The sequence below is a fragment of the Lytechinus pictus genome, unplaced genomic scaffold (assembly GCF_037042905.1).
Source record: "Lytechinus pictus isolate F3 Inbred unplaced genomic scaffold, Lp3.0 scaffold_38, whole genome shotgun sequence".
In the NCBI taxonomy this organism is placed as follows: Eukaryota; Metazoa; Echinodermata; class Echinoidea; order Temnopleuroida; family Toxopneustidae; genus Lytechinus; species Lytechinus pictus.
This window is the reverse complement of record NW_026974158.1, coordinates 447,496-470,608: the sequence shown is the minus strand read 5'-3', so window position 1 is coordinate 470,608 and position 23,113 is coordinate 447,496. Positions and strand designations below refer to the sequence as shown.

General features: G+C 34.6%; 2 protein-coding genes across 2 annotated transcripts; one reads left to right on the top strand and one right to left on the bottom strand.

Moving 5' to 3' along the window:
- Nucleotides 1-288: 288 nt before the first annotated feature.
- Nucleotides 289-3,491, top strand: LOC135158120 (uncharacterized; the record flags this gene model as incomplete). The annotated part of the gene is made up of 6 exons (XM_064115416.1): nucleotides 289-375; nucleotides 913-996; nucleotides 1,340-1,423; nucleotides 1,759-1,821; nucleotides 2,606-2,692; nucleotides 3,233-3,491. Coding segments are annotated over 6 exons (664 nt in total), but the record flags the coding sequence as incomplete, so codon positions are not given.
- A 1,621-nt stretch (nucleotides 3,492-5,112) lies between these two features.
- On the bottom strand, nucleotides 5,113-21,918 carry LOC129261232 (putative nuclease HARBI1). Its single transcript, XM_064115422.1, has 6 exons — nucleotides 10,770-21,918; nucleotides 10,106-10,265; nucleotides 9,348-9,561; nucleotides 8,566-8,849; nucleotides 7,411-7,559; nucleotides 5,113-7,039 (listed from the first exon to the last, which is right to left on the bottom strand). Exons 2-6 carry the CDS (start codon nucleotides 10,148-10,150, stop codon nucleotides 6,679-6,681), a joined length of 1,053 nt encoding a protein of 350 aa, XP_063971492.1. The 5' UTR covers nucleotides 10,151-10,265; nucleotides 10,770-21,918; the 3' UTR covers nucleotides 5,113-6,678.
- Nucleotides 21,919-23,113: the final 1,195 nt, after the last annotated feature.

Sequence of the window (23,113 nt, the reverse complement as noted above, 5' to 3'; positions counted from 1 at the left end):
ATTCAAAATTTTGAAGGGATTGGTTTTTTAAAAATCTAAAAAGTTGCAAACGAGTAAGGCGAACAAGTAAAAATGCTGTCCCTTATTTTACATTAAAAAAACAAATTTTTTGATAGTCATATCATATTTTTAGTCTTTTTATTTTTTTTCATGGTCTTGAAAATTTTGGGTTGGTCCACGGTCGCATCTGTACGGCAGCGCTTTCAATTTCATTTCATTTGCTAATTAAAATTCATCATTGCATTTAAAAATTTAACAATTTTGAATTATTTTTCCTTTCAAACCAAGGTCCTGCACACCCCCACAACGATCATGTACTCCCCTCATGCCCCTGGAAGTCGATTGCTCCACAGATCTAGAGGATGGTGAATTGAGGTAACTTAAAAATGTATTATCAACAATCTCCGTGAATTTCTTGATAACTATGTCTATCCTCTTTTCATGGAAAACATGAAAACTGAATGTTTCGAATGCTCTACTGGTATTCAGAATTAAAAGTATTTTGCTATTCCAATACCATCCTGAAATTTATGCGATTGGAATAACTGTTGGATTGGATACAGAATATGTACATATAATCATGGGCTTAAGCATGATTTAGTCGGAACATATAGTGGACCCAAAATTGACCAGAAAGGTATGTGGTAGGTATTCAAAAATAGGTGGTCGGCCCGCAGAGCAGCTCGTCATGAAAGTACTTGTCCATGGAACTTGTTAGAATGTTTCCAAAAGAGAGTCCTTGGTACTAATTTAGTATTAAAAATTGACTGGCATTAATAAACATAAAAATTTATGAGGAAATATTTGTTAGGGTTTCTTAGGGTTTCAATTAATTACATTTTTCCATTCTGAAATATGCATGTTGTTTTTCTAATTACCAGCCCATACATTATTATTATTTACTCTACTCAGCTACCAGCAAAAGAATGTCCAATCTGCAAATTTTGCATCCCTGGACTTAACCGTCAACCATCAACCATCAACCTCTGGAGCAAGGTATTTTTAAAAGGAATAATAACTCCTATTCATTAAATATATTCAATTAACTGAGAGATGAAAATTAACTTTTTATATCACTTACTTACAATTTGTTCATTTTATTTCAATATTTGATTTAATCATTCTTTCTTTCTATCTTGATGGTGTGGGGGGGGGGGGGGGTGGGTATGTGAACCAATGTCAACACTATGGAACAATTTTTATGCATGAAAACATTAGAATTAATCAGATGAATCTTTTTTTTTTCTTTCGATAATAATATAGGAATGCATGTAGGAATAACATGTTAATAAATGCTCTATTTCTAACCATCAACCATACGTTACTATTCCTTACTCAGCTACCACCAACAGACCGTCCAATCTACGAATTTGGCTTCCCAAGACTTAACCGTCAACCATCAACCATCAACTTCTGGAACAAGGTATTTATCTAAAGGATTAAGGATTCCTATTCATTGATCTATTAAATATATTCAATAAGTGGAGATGAAAATTAACTTTTTATATCACTTACTTAAAATTTGTTCATTTTATTTCAATATTTTATTTACTCATTCTTTCTTTCTATCTTGATGGTGTGGGGGGGGGGGTATGTGAATCAGTTTCAACACTTTGGAACACATATGTATGAAAATTGATATGATGAATGTATTAATTTGTCTTCTTTCCGTAAAGATATATAAATGCATGTAGAAATAACAGGATAATAAATGATTAATTTATAACTATCAGCCATACATTACTATTCCTTACTCAGCAACCAGCAACAGAATGTCCCATCTTCCCTAACTGACTTAACACCGTCAACCTCTGGAACAAGGTATTTATTCATTTCAAATTCATTGTTTCATATATTTTATTAATTATATTAAGTGAGCTGTGATGGCAATTAAAGGAAAATCTAACCTTTGTCTGAAAGCAGAAAAATCAAACAATCAGATAAACTCAAGTTAAAATTAAAATGTTAATTGAAAATAATTAAATTAATCACTTCAGGTTATTTCAATAACTGAGCATAACAAAGTAAATGGGGAGGGATGGAGATTCCTAAGCCTGACTCATACACCATTCACCAACTGTCATCTTCTTCATCTGCTAACTACCTGAAGCAAATATGAATAAAGGATAGTTAATAAATGAAATTACATCCTCTCACAATCTTCATAACCAATCCAAGTTGATCAAACAATAGTTTACCAGAGTATGACAAACATTTTAATTTAATGTTGAATGAAACTCAGGTCACATTTATAAAAAAAAAACCAATTGCTACAAAGCTTGTAATATTCTGAAATTTTAATATGAATTCAACATTTACAGACCAGAATTCAAACAGTAGTTGGTATGTAAATAAAATCATCAAACAATAGTATCTTGGAATTCCTTAATTTGATTGGCTGTAGGTTTACCATGGTAGTTACCAGTCAACAGTTCCATGGTTGTAGACCACAATATGTTAACATGCATAAAAGCATAATTTAATGTTATTTTAATTCATCTTGAATTCATCTACATCCAAATAAAAATAAATTGCAGGAATTCTATTCTTGAATTCACCCTATTCACTCTTTAAACAACTTATATTGCACTCTTAATTCAAATAGGGGGACTTCAATTCCACCTATTCTTCCAAGAAAAATTACCAAGCCTACTGGACCTGGATCTACTCTGCAACCAACAAACCCCTCAAGGTATTGTAATTTTATTCAAATACTTTAAAGTCCATCATATAAATGAATTGATTTTGAAAATTTTTTCATGTGAATTTGCCTTCTTGCAAATATATGACAAAATTCATGTGACAATTTAGATAGTGGAAAATACATGTACATTTATAAACACATAAAGAAATTCATCATTAGCCCAGTTCTAAGAAAAATTGTGATACCGTACAATGCATTACACATGAATACAATAAACAATATGAAATATATATAATAAACAAATAATTAAATACTTTATAAAATGAAATATGACTGTAACTTGAAAATGAACAATGCACCAATGTACTTCAAAAGCAAGCATCTTCCTTATTCAACAATGAAATAGTATGGGGAAACTAATTTTGTAAAATTGGGTTGTGATTGAAATGCATGCTCCATAGCACAAAAGACAGAGATATTGGGTTACATATTATTTAAATAGTCCAGGATATATTAGGATGAGAACTTGAAAGCCCAAAACCTTGTAGGAAAAACACATTAAATGTTTTTATTCTAATTAAATTATAGGAATACAGGAACCAGACCATCTGCCAAGAGAAGCTTGCATTATCTAGAACAGCTGGAACCAAACACAAATAAAAAAAGTATCAGTCCAGCACAAGAAGTAATGATTGAATTGGCAAGAGAAGAGCATGCATGGCTCAAACGTGAGCATGAATTAAGAGTTGAAATCCTTCAGCTAGAAATACAAACTGCACAATACAAGGAAGAGGAAGCTCGTAGATCACTTAACAAGGTCAATGCTAATTTGAATTCAGATCCTTAAACTATCTATTCAATATATTACAAATTAATAATTTGGAATAATATAAATGTGTATTTAACTATGCATACCATAACATTCTTAGCTTATCTACTTGTCTACTACTACTACTGTTCATTGAATCTTTGTAAAAAAAATCCTTTGATTGAAGTTAACTAGAGTATAATTATTTTTTTCCTTCTCATCTACAATGAATTGAGTAGAGGAAGTGTCTGATTCCAGAGAGCCTCTGGTCTCTTCTCATGATACACTATTGCAATGCAACCGGGACATGATAGTTGTTCTTATCTACTTTTTGCAATTTCAATAGAGTACATTGTATGAGCAGCATTTATCTATATTTATCAATTGACAAATGTTTGTGTATTGAATTTGTATATACCACATCGGAAGAATGAAATATAATATATTCTATACAATAAAATACATAGTTTACTCATTGCAATTTGAACTCTAGAGTTTATCATATGCGTAGGAATAATCTATAATTCTCAAATGATGGTTGTGTATTGAATTTGTATATATCACATTGAGGAAATGGAATATGATATACACTTTTTTTGTTCACATGGTTATTCTTTGCAATTTGAACACAAAAGTATGAGCAGGAATAATATATATTTATTGAATGATAAATATTTGTATTGAATTTGTATATACCGCATTGGAAGAATGAAATATAATATATTCTATACAATAAAATACATAGTTTACTCATTCCAATTTGAACTCTAGAGTTTATTATATGCGTAGGAATAATCTGTATTTCTCAATGGTAATTGTTTGTGTATCAAATTTGTATATATCACATCGGGTATGAGCAGAAATAATATATATTTATTGAATGATAAATATTTGTAGTGAATTTGTATATACCGCATTGGAAGAATGAAATATAATATATTCTATACAACAATAAAATACATAGTTACTCATTGCAATTTGAACTCTAGAGTTTATCATATGAGAAGGAATAATCTGTATTTCTCAATGATAATTGTTTGTGTATCAAATTTGTATATATCACATCGGGTATGAGCAGAAATAATATATATTTATTGAATGATAAATATTTGTAGTGAATTTGTATATTCCACATTGGAAGAATGAAATATAGTATATTATATACAACAATAAAATACACTACTTTGTTCATAATTACTCATTCCAATTGAACTCAAAAGTTTATAATATGAGTACAAATAATCTACATTTTTCAAATGATAAATGTTTGTGCATTTAATTTGCACATCGGAGGAATGGAATATGATATACACTTTTTGTTCACATAGTTACTCTTTGCAATTTGAAGACGAGAGTATGAGCAGAAATAATCTATATTCATCTATATTTGTATAGAATTTGTATATACCGTATTGGAAGAATGAAATATATGTATATATCAGATTGAAGGAATGAAATTTATATTCTATATGACAAAATAAACAAATTTGTTCACATAGTTATGCAAGCTACGTTTCCATTCTTTAAATTTCATATATTGGTGACTACAAATAAATCTGCTGAATTCAATAATTTGACCAGAAATCTCTTTTATAGTAAAAAAGTTTAAAAGATGAAAACAATACATCTTTTGCATATTTTATTCTGGAAAAAAATTCAATTTGAGCAATTATCATATGTTATGGAATACACTTCATCAACATGCTTGAAGAAATCAGGAGAAACACACAATAGATTGATCCACTACTTGTCGTAAACTAGTCAAAGGCCTCGTGGAGTATAGAAAAAGGCCATTGTATGCAATGGTGACAAGGCAAAATTACCGGTCACCGTTTGCTCGAGTCATTCAAGATGGTTTTGAAACTAAAGCAAAAAGGAAAGTTACATTCAAGAGTTCACAACATTGAAAGAAGACTAAAAAAACCAACAATTCTATGAATGCTACGGCTAACCAGGTGTGCTTGGTGTACATATGAGATATGTTTACATCAGGAGTGAATGGTGGGAAACAATAAATGCCAATTAGTGTATAAGCTGTTCGTGAGCAGGGTTTCATGCAGCTACTATCTTATCACATTCCATGTAAATTTGAGTATGATTACTGGATATTTGCTCATCATGACCATGATGCAGCTGACAAAAGGAAAAACTAGATAAAGATCATATTCCACTGAACTATTACCTGCTTGGTTGATTATAGATTATGAAATAATATCGGGTAAAAGATTTGATATTTACAGATTGAGATAAAACAAAATAAGATTTAAAGATAAATTCCAGCTGTGGGAACGACCTCAAAATGACTTTTTACAGAATCAAATAAAATGTACACCATGGTGTCTGCTGGTATGAATAAACTAAAAATTTGAGGTGTCCAAAGGACACAGATGCCCCCACTTAACGCTAGTTTACTACGCAAAAACCAACTTGTATATATGAGCTATGACCTTTGACCTGCGGACTCCGCAATCAAACTTAGCCTGCATTTTGGTGTCGTCTACCTACACTCCACAATTTATAAAAAATCTGTTGAATATTTCTTAAGTTATCATGGTGAAACCAACTCGCTCATTTAATAAGCTTTGACCTGCAGACTTCAAATTCGAACTTTGCCTGTATTTTGGTGTCATCTACCTGCACACCCACAATTCTAAAAATCTATGAAATATTTTTCAAGTTATTGCGCAAAAACCAAGTGAGGGGTCGGACGGACGGATAGAGGCAACGCTTAATGCTCCCTGCGGACTTCGCCTGCGGGGGCATAAAAATATGTGCCAAAGGATTCTGGAAGAAATTGTGAAATTACAAAGAAATTAGCAAAACGAGCACGGGATTCAGGTCAATTGTTGGGCATTTTTCAAAACAATAATAAATACTGTCCCACATGTGCTTATCTGAGTTGCTGATCTTGAGTGTGATTTACATTTTTCAGCTTAGATTCAGGATGTCACAAACTTTAGTTTATGTAACTGTACCAGACCTAGATCCACAATGTTATAGTGACAATTAAGTTTGGTGTGCAGACTTTCTCGTAAAATCAGTGTTAACTGCAACCACTTTCATTTATGAAGACCTATTACATAATAAAATGTAGCTGCGTGAAACCCTGCTAGCTGGAAATATAACAAGTACCTTGACAGCATCATAATTCTTGGAATTTCACTGGAGTAACTGAAAGAACAACTGTTGCCTGAGCAGATGGTACCGAGTGGCTACTCTGGAGATTCTAAGGGTGGGTAAAATGGTCCTCAATAATCTGTTCTCTCCTGAGCCTACCAGCGACAGCATCACGGAGGCCAGGAGGAAGGTGGTCAGGTGGCATTGCATCATCAATTGGCTCAAGTTCTTGAATATCTTGCTCTCCATGAGTGAGAGAGATATTCCAAAGAACCGAGCATGCCACTATAATAGTAAAGGTAGTGTCCACCTTCACGCGCAGATCATTTAGGCAAGGGAACCTCCTCTTCCAACGGCCAAAGGTGCGCTCAATAACGCACCGTCTTCTTTTATGGGCATTATTGTAGCGCATCTGTGGCCCTGGATGAGGATGTAGGATGGGGGTCATCAGGAACGGGAGGCAGGGGTACCTGAAAAATGAAGAAAAACAGTTATATTTCAACAAATTTTTATTAGACATTACATTTATGAAAAATACTAAACATCTAAAAAAAATACATGAGATATTCCAAGAACCAAAAAAAATATATTAGATTCTAAATTTATTTCCCTTTTTTTAATATAAATAGCATTTTCAGCCAATTAACTTTGACCTTCACAATGTGACCTGAAACTCATGCAAGTTGATAAGTGATACTTGGTTACCCTCATTTCTAAGTTTCATGATCTAGGTCCACATACTTCTTAAGTTATGATGAGATTTCAAAAACTTAACCTCTATTAAGATTTCAATGTTGACGCCTTTATAAAATGTATATAATCACATAAAAAATATCCTTACCCACTATCTCCAAGTAGCCACCCAGTACCTTCTGCCCTTGCCTCCAGCTGTTGTTTCAGCGAACTCTCAGAGAAAATCCTTGAATCGTGAGTGCTGCCTGGCCACCTTGCCACGATACTTGTCATTTTCCCAGCATGATCACAGACAACCTATTCATGATTCGAAGAGAAATAAAATGTTCAAAATAGAATGGTCAAGAATGAACAATAGTTAGCCCCCCCCCCCGGATCTCTGGGCTTAAAGGTCAATGTATTCAAACTAGCACCTATGTAAAAAAATAATGTGTCATTTAGATAGTTCATCTTATTCCCTTTCAAATGATACCACTTGCATGAAATTCAGACTGCCAGTTACCGTGCAAGGGCCATTAGAAAAATGGGAGGTCACGCCCATTTTGTCAGAAAATCAATTACCCTATAAACTGAATATGAGCAAATTTGGAGACAGTATAATTTAGCCCTTTGGGTGAATTGACCCAATGACATTTTCAAAAAATTAACCTTGGTTAAGATTTCAATGTTGACAACACCATTGCCATCAGTAAAATGGCGCTTGTAATAGAAAATAAAAAATAAAAATAAAAAATAAAAAAAAGATATCAAAAACTTTTCCTTATGTATTTATTTTTTAAAGATCTATATGTATTTTTATTTTTTTTTTTAGTTTGCTTTTTCAGTATTTTTTCGATGGAAATCGTTGGTGATACTATTCAGTCATAAATAACATGAATTTAATTGTTTTTAGGAACTTACAAAGTTTGGCTACATACAGAATTTGCATTGGATGTGTACAAAAATTTTGTGTTCGAGCAAATTCATGGTCAGTCGTGAACTTACAACAGGTCACATGTACATAACTTTGGAATTGCGTACCCTAGAAAATTTGGTATTAAAAGTTGTGCAATCTTTTAGTGTTAGAGATTTTTCGAGAAAGGTGTCAAGGGTGGGGGGGGGGGGTAACAAAAATCAAATTGCAAGTCCTCTGCAATCTAACAATAATGAATATAGTATGTTTCCAAAATGAATACTACTTATGTTGAAGAATTTCCCATTTCCAAAATGAAATAAATAAGCATATCAATCCATCCAAAGACTAAAAAACATGGCTTTTTGAGAAACAATTTGAGATAACTGTTAAAAATACAATCATTCTAACCTGTACATTAACTGAATACCTGTTTTTCCTGTTAAGGAAAAACAGGGCTTGTTCCCCACCAGGACTCCTGATGTAGACATGGGTCCCATCTATAGCACCGATGACCCCGGGAAAGCCGCAGTACTCATAGAATTGCTGCTGCGTTGTTTCAAGTTCGTCTCTCGTTGGAAATCTCATGAATTCCCGTTTCCTTCTTGCAATAGCTTCTGAAACCTTCTTGATGACTCGGCTCACAGATGGCTGAGATATTGATGCCTCATCACCATGCATAATTTGGAATGAACCTTCAATTAAACATGGAATAGTAGAAATCGAAGAGTCATTTTTTAAAATATAGCATGTTTATTTGTTTAATTCTTGTATGTAAATCAGAAAAGGCTGAAAATGTTCAATACACTGTTTCAAATGAAGACGTATTTTTTTATTCATCAAAAATATTGGAATGTTTGGCCTGTATTATGTTAAAGGGCAGTCAAGCAAAACAAAAAGTTGATTCGAATCAAAGAGAACAAGGCAAAAGCTATTTTGTGTCTAGCCCACTTATGAAAATAACCATAAATATTATGATTTGCGAGGGCACGCAACAGAATTGTATCAAAACTTCATTATGAAATGACTGGTATGGAATAACACTTGTCATAAGAGCCTTGCACGTAATCTTTAATGTAGAAGTAATGTTTACCATATCATACATCTGAGCAAATAAGTAAAATAGATTAAGGAGGAAGATTCTGTTTAAAATTAGGAAAAAGACGTGATAACATGCTAACTTATATACTAACCTACGGCATAAAAACGCAGAGCAGTCATGACTTGTACCACAACAGGTAGTGGATTATTCCGATCTGTGTTCCTACTGAGATCTCCTTCAAGCATGTTGATGAGGTAGAGTGCTGTGTGTTTTGTAAATCTGTATCGAATCTTGAAATCACGATCGTCATACAATTCAAATGGATTCTTGTGATCTGTGAGTCCCCTCTCTGGCCTCATTTCCGCCTTTACAAGCAATAATTACACGAGAGAAAAAAAAATCAAATATGAAAGACGATTTAGCAATTGTCAGTGTAGCTAATCTTGCCCAGTATCATGTCAATTAATAATAATGACATCTCATGATAAATATATACATGTAACTGTCAAATTCCTCAACTTCCAGTTTGAAGAAAAATTAAAGTACACTGTAGTTAGAGTGACCATTGATTTCTTAAGAAAGGCTGTACCAAGATCAATATCATTTAGATTTAGATCTAGGACAAGCTCCATCAACTTAACTTTATAAATCTAAGCTGAAACACTATCAAACTGTAAATTGCCATGGGACAGTGAATTAATATTGCTAGAATACATGACATCTGGCTGGAATACAGTGCTTATTTTGTTCATCTCTCAGAAATTTGAAATTTCTTCCAGAATTCTTTGGAAAATAATTTTCATTCATACAGACACTTTGGTTGTCAATTTATTGGATTCTGAACATACTCTTTTTTAAATTGTTACAACTTGTTTTGAATCTTAAAACAGAAAAACCTTAAGAACATACCTCTCTGACCCTGTCAAGCTGACGAAGGCGGTAGAAATTTGCCATATTCTCAGTCCAAAAATGAATGTAGCAGTGATTGTGTTGATGGCAGGAAAAACGCCAGTGGATGCTGCCCCTGTCAGGGCCAAGATACAAAAGGTAACCAGCTTAGTCGCGACTCCTCCAGAAAAAAAGGAAAATGTCACAGCATTCATGATTACTAGTGATATGGTCTCCTTTAACCCTAACAAGACGAGGGGGGGGGGGGCTCACTCAAAATTATTATTTTAGAGGCATTATTTAGTAAATTATAGCAAACATTTGATTTTATGCATAAATTAGCATAATTGATTAGCAATGAGATTTCTCACAGATTTTGACCTTAGAGTCTTGTAGATTTGCCATGGGTAACACACACGCTAATTTTTGTCGTGATCGCATGATCGACAACCAAGATCATAAGGGGGGGGGGGCTTAATCAGCCCCACCCCCCCTTGTCTTCCTAGGCGTCGAAATAGCCCAGTCTATTTAGGATTAAAGTATGGATAAACATTGTTGAAATTAGACAAATTTGCTACTGACAGAATAGTATATAGAGTATAATAGAGTATATTCAACAAAACATGAGACTTATTGGAGACAATTTTTGGTGAATTATGTTTGAAGTTATCAATAAGTAACTTACTGCTTAAGGGGAAGTAGTCTTTTGCACAGCTGCTGTGTTGGAGACAGCCTGCACTACTGTATAAGTGATTGCATATATGTTGATGGCAGGGAAAACGCTGGTGGATGCTGCCCCTGTCAGGGCCAAGATACAAAAGGTAACCAGCTTAGTCGTGACTCCTTAAGGGAAAAAAAAAGAGAAAAGGGAAATGTCACAGCACTCATGATTACTAGTGATATGGTCTCTTTAAAGGATGGATAAACATTGTCAAAATTAGGAAAATTTGCTTCTGACAAAATAAGAGGTACAGGGTATTGCATATCTTTTTCAAGAGTACATTCAACAATACATGGGAGTTTTAGATGAAATAAAACTCTCCAGAACAAAGCAACAAATAGACGTTTGCCGTACGCCATGCCCGATACCACCAAGCAGGCAGAACCTGTGTGTGGACTGGAGCAGTAACGTGAAACACACAGAGAGAAATGCCAACCCAACAAGAAGAATTTTTCATGGTTTTGTGGTACACTGAGACATGAACTTTTTATCATCAATATCTTGATATTTGAATATAAAGCTTAAGTGATTCCTGTCTGACCTAAAGGTTTGCAATTTTAATTGCAACAAGAGTTGAAATGGTGATTTAAAAAAAAAATCTATCATCAACAAAGTTACAAACTGGGTTTAATATCCAGTTTCATCCATTACAATATTTCTAACATTATTCAATCTTTGCTATTATTTTTGTACAAAAAATTCAAAATTTATTGCATTAAAAATGCTAAAAAAAACTATCCATTGTGTACCTGATTAAAATACAATATATAAACTATTTAATCTCTGCAATATACCGGTACAATATACAGTATTTCAAAGAATGAAATGAGCTGAAAATTTCTGGATTGATATCTTTGTCTGTAGCATTCTGATATTTGTAAGATAATCTTATTTTAAAGAAAAAAAAGGGTCTTTAACCAAAAATGAAGGATTTCGTACCAGAAAAAAAGTTGACAAGGAAAAAAAAAATAAAAATCTACAAGTACAAAGGAGCGGCTCATCAGGGGGGGGGGGGGGGGGCAGGGATACGTCCCTTTCATGGGTTGTGACTCTTAAGGGACACCCCCCCCCCCCCCCTAGGTACGCTAATGCCTAGATCTTGATCCAGATCTACACTAGAATCTAGCCTAAGCTAGATCTACATGTAGGCCTAACCTTAAATAGTACTCTAGTCTAGATCTAAATTGGATCTAAAGTTAGATAAAAGTTATCTAAGTTAGATCTAAAGTTAGTAACTTTTTTGTTAGATCTATAAATGTTAGATCTCGTCTTACTGGATCTAACTGTTGTGTTGTTAATACAGTTGACAATCTTCCTGATTTAGAATAGAAGTCTAGATCTAGATGTGTCACAGGGAATATAACTGATGACACTCACACATATTGCGAGGTTAGTATACTAACCTCAGTCCTCACAGTCACACCATGAACCGCGTTTGGCAGTGGATTTCTAACTTACGTTAGTGGGCCGCACGTGCTAGGATCCCACTTCTGCTGGTGTCCACAACACGCGACTTATACATGGCTTGATTTTTCTGTGCGCGGCAGCATGTACCGTAAGGGCACTATATAGTATTCAACCTGTTTGGACAGTTTCCTCAAATATATAGAAATATTGAATTTACCTTAATTTTACACCCATCTTATTTCCAAGAGCAAATGCTGGTTATTCTTTTTCCTTTATTTTTTTCTTCAACCAGTCGACTGTGTGCGCGGGCGATCGAATTATACGGCGATGGTTTTTGGCACTAGTATTCAATCCGTCGGCACTAGTATTCAACCTAGCGATGAAAGATGGCCCTATAGGCCTAGCTGTCACTCAATCTGCCCTTGTCCCATCCGACTATGGACTAGACCATTTGAGATGAGACCAAACAGGGAATTAATCAAAGCCAAAGACTTACATAGATCTAGATCTAATTCAGCAATCTAAACCCTTTTGAGATTTGCTATCTATCCTCACTAGGTTGAATACTAGTGCCATTCAGTGCAAAAGGCCATCGCCGCACAATTCGATCCTCTGCGCTTACAGTCGACAGATTTATAAAGAAAATACCGACAACAGATTATCCTGGAAATAACAAAGGTATGAAATTAAGATAAATTCCCTATTTCTAAATATTTGGGGGAATATGTCAAAATCTTTGAATTTTGCCGGGTTGAATACTAGTGCCCATACGGTAATGAACCCTTGGCTTGGGTGACCGAAGACAAGGTTTTATTAAATTGTAATTGCATAAGTGATGTGAACATGCGATCTTCGCATCCAGATTCCATGACAAAGAAAATTGGTTAGCTGGGCCTGGCTATAAAGTATAAAGCAGGGGCAGATCCAAGATTTTTCACATTTTTTGACAAATGTCAAATTATGCGAAAAAAAAAAATTCAACCACAAATTAAGGATATTTCATAGTTATCATTCATACCCAAAAAAAATTGACAAGTCTTACCTAGCTTAGGCCTACTCTTTTCTTACTGTCTTGGGCCTAGCCCTAGGCCTACTTCAAATTCATTTTCAAAACAAAAGAGGGAACACACCTCAACATGTATTTAATGGCATTTCTACATTACACATTTTTATTTTGTCTCTCAATAAATGTGCCCCCTGGATCCGCCAGTGCTTAGCTAAAACTTTGCTAAGCCGGCCAGGGCCTAGGCTAGCCGAACCCCCCCCCCCCCATTATCAGAAATCTTCCAACACGTAAACGTTCGAATGGGACTGTAGGCGAACTGTTCGTGCGATAAAAATAAACATTCAATAGAGAGAAACATCATCTTGTTTAATCATCGTTTATACTATAGAATAGTAATTTGTAGTACAGAATCGCACTCCTTAACCCTTTGCGTGCGACGGGCTTCCACAGAAGCCCAGCGAGTCATTCACTTAGCTACGACGGGCTTCTACAAAAGCCGAGAAATGTTTGGTTTAATTCAATGAAGTTTTTCAGCTTTTTCGTAATTGCTATGTACTAAAACCTCTGCCACTATTTACTTTATAAACCTATTTCGATAACAGATTGAAAAAAATATACAGCTACGTGGGGAAAAATCCCGAAAATAGGAAATCATTTCAACTTTACCCGATTTTTTCGTTGGAGTCGGACGGGAAGGATAAATTTTGTGACGAGCACGTACGCGCGCGCATAAGGCCTGATCACGTGATTTTTTTTTCCGATCACGTGATTTGATCCATATCGTTGTTCTGATAGATATACGCTAACATCTTTTCTGCAAGATCGTCACGTAATAAGCTACGCGTTTATTCACCATTTTCGTCTTATTTGTTTAATCAAGAAGATATCACTCTAGATAGAATGATATCTCCTTGGTTTCATCGATTGATTGCATTTTCAGAAAAGCAAAAAGCTTGTAATGTCTGAGTACTTTGAGCTGATCTCGGTGCACATTTGAACTTTTTCCCTCCCCATCATCCCTCTTCTTCTCATTATTTTTTGTCTACTATTATGAAAAAAGAGAAAAGAAGGCAGTTTAGCACACCATTCATCTTCTGCTCTTTTCAAAAGGGGAACGTCCATGTAGTTCATGATATCGGCACTACCCGAACAAAAGAATGTCTGGGCGGCCACTCAAGCAAATTCCTTCCGAAAAGAGCAGGATACAGATGGTCAACGCCCCGAACAAAAGGAAGATTAGTGTTTATCGGCAGGATGACCCATTGAACGTTTTTCGTACTTAGCAATACAAAAAGCTTTTATGAATCTTTTTTTTTCAACCAACATACCGTATCTACAAAAAAGGTCTCGTTTACCGACAACACAGGTGCTTATGACATCCGTCAGTGATTCATATTGCATAAAGGCACTTCCCCTGGGTGATGATGCATATAAGGATGAACGAATAATTAGGGAAATTATCGAACAAATATGTTCAAATGTCAGGGATAACGAGAGAGAATGAGATACAGTGATAAAAGGGGGAACAGACAAGTGCGCTTTTGCTAAAATTCCATGCATGAATATCTACTTAAACGAATTACAACATGACTTTATTTGTTGGTTAGATTACTTTAAAAAATCCCACAACGTTTACTTGTTGCAACTCGGTCCTCAGACCCTTCCCAAACTGATGACTGTTTATCATTGTTCTTGTTTGACCCCCCCCCCCCCTCCCCCCGATGGAAATGTTCTGACCTACACTCTAATATATATTGCTTGTTTGTCTCCTCTCTCCGATTTTCTGTTTTTTAATTGCGAGTAACGCGGTGGAAATGATAAGAATAAAGACCGTCCTGGCCCCTTTTTTTCCCGTTAAGACCCCCAAAAAAAATCGCATTTGGGGCGCTTACCATGGTTTGCATCTAAACCAAAATGTTTGGAAAAAGATGTTATACAGGGACAGCAATGTTTTTATGGTACACGGGTTGAGCTGTGGGACGGGGATGAAGCGGCTAAAATATTACAATTTGTTAATTCATATCATTTTACATAATGAATTTATAATAGGTTAGGTTTTAGAAGCTCTTCATCCTATTTCCTTTTCTCTCCCAGATGAAAACTTTTGCATTGAAAAGTTGACGGAAACATAATCACTTCAAATGATAAAACCAATAATGAACTAAAAGTTTCCTCGCGCGAACTTGGAGGAAATAGAATGATACAGGATGAGAAATTACGCTAAGGCACCCCCTATAAAGAAAACGTTTGTCTGGCGTGTCACCCGATAGAACCCTCTCAATCCTACAAACGTTTATTCATATGTAACCTACACCCCCCCCCAAACAAAAAAATGTTGATACCGACCCAAATTTTATTGAATTTCCTACTTTTTTGCCAATTTCTTTCTCCCTTTTTTTACCGGCGAATAGCGTGGTAGAAAAGATTCATAGAGGGAAAAAATTGTTTTCGTTACTGAATGTGGGAGGGAGTCATGGGAGTGGACCGGCCGAAAAAAAATCAGAAATTTATATAGACTTCGGATTTTTGTACATGTTTGCTGCAAGGGGTGAGGACTGAAAATACCTACCAAATCCGCCGCCTCTGTACTATTAGATTGAACGATTAAAACGATAGAGACAAAAATGAATTCTAACTATTGTTAATATTTTTTTAATGATTTATTTTCGGTTTTGAAATCAAGGAGACAATAGAACAGAACGAAGGAGACAATCGAACAAAACGAAAGAACAAATAAAAAACACTTATGATTGCGGATGCTATAATTTATTTAATAAGAAAAAAAATACTTTCTGTTACTTTCAGTAATTGCTTGGCTCTTTTTGAGGGAATAGTAAGATAAAGAAAGAAACGTAGAAAGTGACAAGAAGAGAGTTGGGAGGTATGATTTCAGACTTACAATTTTAGTCACTTTTATTCTTTTAACTCTTTGAAATAATTTCAGGATATTACAAATCGAATACCGATGCGCAAATTTCAGGAACAAGATTATTTTATTATTATTATAATATCTGCGTGGGAAATCGAATTAAATGAGACATAAAATTTATGAAAAAATCTAAAAAAGAAAATTACCTTTAGTGAAAGATTGAGGCCTCTGTCTTGCCATAACCCTAAGTAGATATCTACCCACGTTATCGATATAGAAAAAGGAAGATGATATAGAAATTATTGAGAAATGACAGTTACAATAGTAATTTTAAAATGTTTTTCGGGACATTATTTGAGAAACAGGGGGGAAAAACACCAAAATTTTCGACATGATGACCACGATGCAATAGGACGAGAGGCCCACAAATGCAACCATCTCCGATCAATACAAGTTGCCAAAAACGAGGCATTCTCTCGGAACCTTTTCCGATTAAGAGAGAGAGAGGGGGGAGACGTTAGATGTAATGTAAAATGACAGGTACTGAGAAGAAAAATCAGAAAGGATTGAGGGGATGGGGGCAGGTATATACCTCGTAATCCAAATCGGGAAGAAAGAAGACGATATAGATATAATTTAAATGAGAAGAACTTAGAGAAAAAAGGTGTAGAAGGGAGGGGATAAAGAAAGACGATAGATATAAGGGAATGAAAGCGCTAGATAATACATTCAGTTACAGGTTAGAAACCAGGGAAAAGAGAAAACGAGGAAATCCTTAAATGGTACCGTTTTATAAATACATTATACATGCACATTTTATATTGAAAAATGCGCAATAATAAAAAAAAAAAAATACCATCCGCCAGTCAAATAGAATGGTTTCAGTAGCTTTCAAGTGCTATTGAAAATTTGTAAACAAATTTTATATAATACGAGCCCCTGGTAAACTTTTGAACCCCTACCCCCGCTTTCTCTCGTTCTTTCATCCAATATTGCTCTTATTTTTGTCCTCTATTTCAAAGGAAACAAAATAAAGGAATTAATAACACCGTTTATCCTCTGCTCTTTTAAAAATGAACAAAAGAAAGTCATGGCGGACGCTCAAACAAATTCCTTATAAAAAGAGCAGGGGACAAATAGCCAACGCCCTGAATAAAAGGAAGATTAGTGTATTTCGTCAGGATGACCTAATAAATGCTTCTCGTATTTAGCGATACAAAAAGCTTTTAGGAATACTGCTTTTTATATTACGACAGTAACAATAAAAAAGTAAATGTTTACTTATTTAAAACATGCAGTCGCTTAAGACTTTACAAGAACATTTTCTTGAGCATGACAGTGCTTTCTTCAAAAAATACAATTTCCCCTGGGTGATGATACCCATAGGGATGGAAGAAGATGCAAGTGAGATTTTTAAAAAGAATAGAAAATGCAAATCGAGATACATGTATAGGAGAATGATAAATCGACAGAAAGAATGCAAGGGGAAAAAGAGGAAATAGACCAAAAAGGTATGTGCACTTTTGCTATTGCATAAATATTTACTTATAAAGAATTAGAATACTATAGTCCCCCACCTCAATTTGAAATTCACTTCATTTTATAGAATGAATTTGTCATGTTAGGTTTTGGAAGCTCTTCATCTCATTCTCTCTTTCTCTCCCATGTGAACATTTTTGCACTGAAAATTTGACAAAAGCATAATCAGTTCAAACGCTAAAACTAACAATGAACTTAAAGTTTATGCTACAATTTCAATAGATAATAAAATTTACTTTCTTTCATTGTGACGAACAGTAATCGGTAGCATCGTTATTTTGGAGGGAAAAGGGAGATAGAAAAATGAAACGTAGAACGAGACGAGGAGAGCGTTGGGAGGTGTGATTTCAGATTTGAGTCACATTTACCCCCTTCGCTCTTTGAAATTGCAACAGGAAAACAAATCGAACACTGGTATGCAATCTTCAGGAACAAAATTATTTTTTATTACAAACTATAATTTATGAAAAGAAGAAACCAAGGGCGATTTTTAGTGAAACATTGAGGCCACCGTCTTGAAGCCCAGAAGCCAAAAATCACAATATAGTTTCGGACTTTCGTTGCGCAGCATCATCATCGTACTTGCAAGGGAATATATTCACCCTTTTTTATTCATTCTGGAAAATAAAGGTATTTGGTATGCTGTGATTTCACCCAAAACGGATTATCGTCGTAATTATACACTTTGCAAATGATCTGAATATAAGGAGGTAAAGAGACCGACCATTCATGACTAGCGTGACAATAAGCAATAAAAAAGCACTAGAGCAGACAACAAAGCGGTATCGATCGAACCCGACTTGTCCGCGCGTGCTGATTGCCCTTACGCAATTTTGTACACAGTGCCTATTGACTTGGGGAAAAATGAAGATTTTACAAAATAACACGACTTTTTCCTCGTAAATTTCTTACTTATTCTGTTGATTTGAGAAGCGAGACCTTTAATTCTAGAAAGAAAAATGTCTGATCTTTCATCTTTACATTTACTAAAAATCCTGAAAATACTTCAGTTTGGCGCAATTAGCAATAGATTAGGAAAACACCGCCACAGATCCAAATATCAGCAATGTACAAAAACGGCTCCGCCGCAGGGAGAGGTATCCGGTTTCGCGGGCCCGCACGCAAAGGGTTAATAAAGAGGCAACAAAATACTTACGTTTTCGGCGAAAATTACCAAAAACTGGTTCAGTGAAATATACATGTAACCCGAATCTAAATCGGTCTCTGATCTGTCTCCGATGAAATTTGAGCGGGAAAAAGAGAAAAAAAAAATGCAGAGGATTAAGCAACTACGCATGCGCACGAAATTTAGTCCATGGACTAAATTTTTTAAACCACCCACGACAGCTGACTAAAATTGATGACGTAAAACGACGCGTTTAGACCACGGACTAACTTAACCCCCGACTAAATCACCTTTGAGAATACCAAAATTTAGTCCATGGACTAAATCGGAGGTTTAAACCACCGATTTAGTCAATGGACTAACTAAACCTCCTTTGAGAATACCGGCCATAATGTTCAAACAACGGTGATTCCACATGTTAAGGGAGATGACATTAAGGAGAAAATTGAACTATTTCATATAACAAAATACAACAGAAATAGTGAGTCGGTGATGCCACCAGTCATTTGCATACTGACCAGGATGTGCATTTAACTGTGAAATTAAGCTTTCTTATTAACTTTCTATTTTACATCCAGTTTTGATGAAATTGTCAGTGTCATGCTTGAATTTTTAACGCTTTTTACTCATATCTACTTGTTGTTGGGGTGGACTTGTCCTTTAATATAGCATCTAAGCAAATGACATGAAAGTGTTGAATGCAATTCAACTATGCAGTTGATGAGTATACCTCCACAGTCAGCACTACCTTCTAATAAGATTGAAAACCAACCTGACCAAATTCGCTCAGCAATTTGTAAGTTACCTTTGTAAAGAGAACAAAAAACTATGTATAAATTATTGTGTCCTTTTCACCGACCTTTACTAATTCGTCAGGGATGCAAATCTCAATGACAAAATATTGAAAACGAGATATTAATATCTTGTCACCAATAAATCTTCTCACGAAGACACAAGTTTTAATGTTGAACATTTTTATAATCAAATACTTAGAAATAAACCTTTGGTTGGAACTGAATGCATTCCTTCTCAAAAATATACTCTTCATATACTCTTGATCTCAAATATATAACGAATATATATATAATAAATATGTTCCGTTACAAAACACACAATAAGGTGGTGGAATGCTGCTGATTTCAAAGTAACCTTAATTTTACACCGGGGGATACAAAACCCGAAATTTCGAGTATTGTTAGAAGGTGAACTGAATATGATGCTGAAAAACAAAACTAAATCCATTACAATATTGCACGAGTAGTAATCCAGAAGCTCAGAAGTCATTACTTTGAAATAAAAATAATATATTCATTTGCGACACAAGGTCTTACAAATTATCATCTATATAGAGCGTTTTAGTCATACATAAAAAACGCATACAAAAATTGCAGTATAAGAGTGTATCCCTAGAAAGAAATGAATCCTTTTGATGGCTCAGATAAAAAATCATATCTGGTACTACATTTTGCATAAATCATTGATAAATCCAAGAGGGAAGAACCAATCTAGTCAGTATTTAAGCATATGATGATAACATTCATAGCAATGTACACAAAGAAACATAATCATGTGCATCATTGGATGTCTACAGATGAGTTTAACAGTGAGCAATGTATTACTGTGTAGTATTAAATGTTCACATACTACTTTGCCATCAAAAGTGTAATAATCAAGGTCAAAAGCATAGTGGCATAATTTGACATGAAAATCCTAATAGCTATGACTTTTTTCCTACAAGTTGGCAGCTCTGGATTGCTCTTATTCATTTACAGAAATGTTAACTTTACATATGGATAATCTTTGTATTATTGCCATATGGTCAACTAGATACTAAGTTCAAAGACCTCTTAGTTCTTTAGCTTCAGCTTTATGGTAAACATGTATGTGTCCTATATAGATTTAAACAATCATAATATACTATTGGATTGCCACTACCTTTCTGGTGAATTCACCTATTCGAATTTATCTCACTTGGGTACATTTGTAAAGTTTACACAATACATTAAACTGATTTTGTGTAAAACCTACAGAGGACTATCTCAACATTGTGGCCATGTCATCTTTAAAACAAGTATAAATATTAATGCTATATCCTTAACACATATTATTTGATACACAAAAACATGTGATTCAACCAAAAAAAAGTACTGGATTGATTTGACATAAAAATAATACTGGATTATCACCTTAGATTGCATCTTGGTCCAAAGTCTATCTTACAAAATAAAAAAATGAAAGTTCAAAACTCTGCATGAACAATTTCATTCGAAATCTTTGGCACCTTTGGCAAGACATTTTCAGATATATACCTGTATCAGAGATAGACCATGAATCCCGATCCCTGAAATAATGAAAGCACACTGTCATAACAAACACGTTAAAATGAAATACTTGTAGCAGCAAAATTCCGGCCCCAAATAATTGCCTTCCTATAAACTTTACATACTTCGACTCTTTGGTTACAAGGAATTCCAACACAAGTAATGTTAAGAATTATCAAAGATGAAGTTCTGTGTCCTTTACAACGATTATGGTTTGATACACAAAAAACATAAAATAATTTGACAACAAATAATAATGAGTCGTCTAGAGTTGAATTTTGGTCAAAACTCTGCATTGTGTGATTTGATATAGCAGAAGTGTTGACTTTGAAATCTACTATTGAATAATTATTCACAAAAGCGAATATTCATAAGACAATAAATACTACGTCCATTTACCAAAAGACCTTTGACCATGTGACCTCAGACGTGTGTAAAACAATCATTTAAACTTGATTACCATTATGTCTACTTTTCATGAACTAGATCCATAAACTTTCTGCCAAGTTATATGATGCCAATCCAACAAACACCCCAAACAAACCCAAAGTTTGTTGACCCTACATTACCTTTGACCATGTGACCTGAAACTCGCACAGGATATTCAGGGATACATGGTTGCTCTTATGTCCCAAGTTTAATTGATCAGATCCGAACACTTTTTAAGTTATGAAAATTCCAGATACCCCCAACATGGCCAAAGTTTGTTGACGCTAAGTAACCTTTGATCTTGGTCATGTTACCTTAATCTCTGGCAGTATGTTCAGTAATACTTGATTAGCTATGGCACTACAAAAACTTGACTTTGGTTGAGATTTAATGTTGACACTATTGTCATCGAGAAGCGGTGCCAATAGTCTTACTTTGCTACCCGGGGGGGGGGGGGGTCTTAGAGTGACGAGTGGATACCACTCTCCAAAAAACATGTAAAGAGGATGTCTTTTTGAAGATAGGGCACGTTACGTACGTAACATAAGAGTGTCAAAAACACAAAAATAATGAAAAAAGGGTATCTATTTTGCTAAGAAAACTATGTGTTTAGGGTCAAATTTGTGGGGATGATAAAACAAAATTAAAATGTTTTATAAAGGATTTGCATTTTCGGAATATGGAAAATACTTGTTTAGGGTGCTTTTCGAGACCCCATGGTCCAAATGGTATCCACTCGTAAATGAAAGTGCCCCCCCCCCCCCTCCCCCGGCTCTGCTACGCATGCGAGACCAAAAAAATGGAAGTTTAGAAGTGTACATAAACACTTTCATTCTATATCTTTGGCACCTTTGGCAAGACATTTTCAGATATCTAAGTGTATCAGAGATAGACAATAAATCCCAATCCATGAAATGATGAATTAATACATCACTGTTTTCATCAATTATCTGTAAACAGCAAAAAACTGGCCCCCGAATTATTGTCTATATAACTTTAAACCTTTGTTAAAAATTTCAACACAAAAAAAATAAACTTCTGGTCCTGAGGACTTCGATATAAAAAGTGTCATCTGTTTAAAAAAAATATTTTTACATTATTAAAGCACCATCTCTGGCAAGATTTAATTTCAGTCATCTATGAAGTTCTTAGTAAATTAGAACAATTTCAATTGAACTGCAACTTTTGATAACCCAGTATTGTCACTTTGTGAACTAGATACTTGATAAAATGCAAGAGCACCAGTTACACCTTCACCTGTATCTTTATGGTAACACACCTGTGTCCTCTATAAATACCTTCTTACACAACAGCAATATAGTACCTTTCTAGTGAATTCACTTATATCAATATATCTCCCTTGGGTACATTTATTTGTACATGTAGCATGTGATCCACTAAATATAATAATTAACAAAGATGAAGTTCTGTGTCCATTACAAAGGTTCTTGTTTGATACATATCATAAATTTATTTGACAACAAATAATATTGGATTATCCTGAAGAGTTGCATCTTGGTCTTGTAAGTCTATCTTACCAAACAAATGAAAGTTCAAAAGTCTGCATAAACAATTTGATTCGAAATCCTTGACACCTTTGGCAAGAAATTT

Coding starts and splice junctions, on each gene's coding strand:
- LOC129261232 (XM_064115422.1), bottom strand. CDS start 10,150: ATGGCAAATTTCTACCGCCTTCGTCAGCTTGACAGGGTCAGAGAG. Junction 7,560..8,565: donor GGTATTCAGTTAATGTACAG/GTTAGAATGATT, acceptor AATCATGAATAG/GTTGTCTGTGATCATGCTGG. Junction 7,040..7,410: donor TGGCTACTTGGAGATAGTGG/GTAAGGATATTT, acceptor TTCATTTTTCAG/GTACCCCTGCCTCCCGTTCC.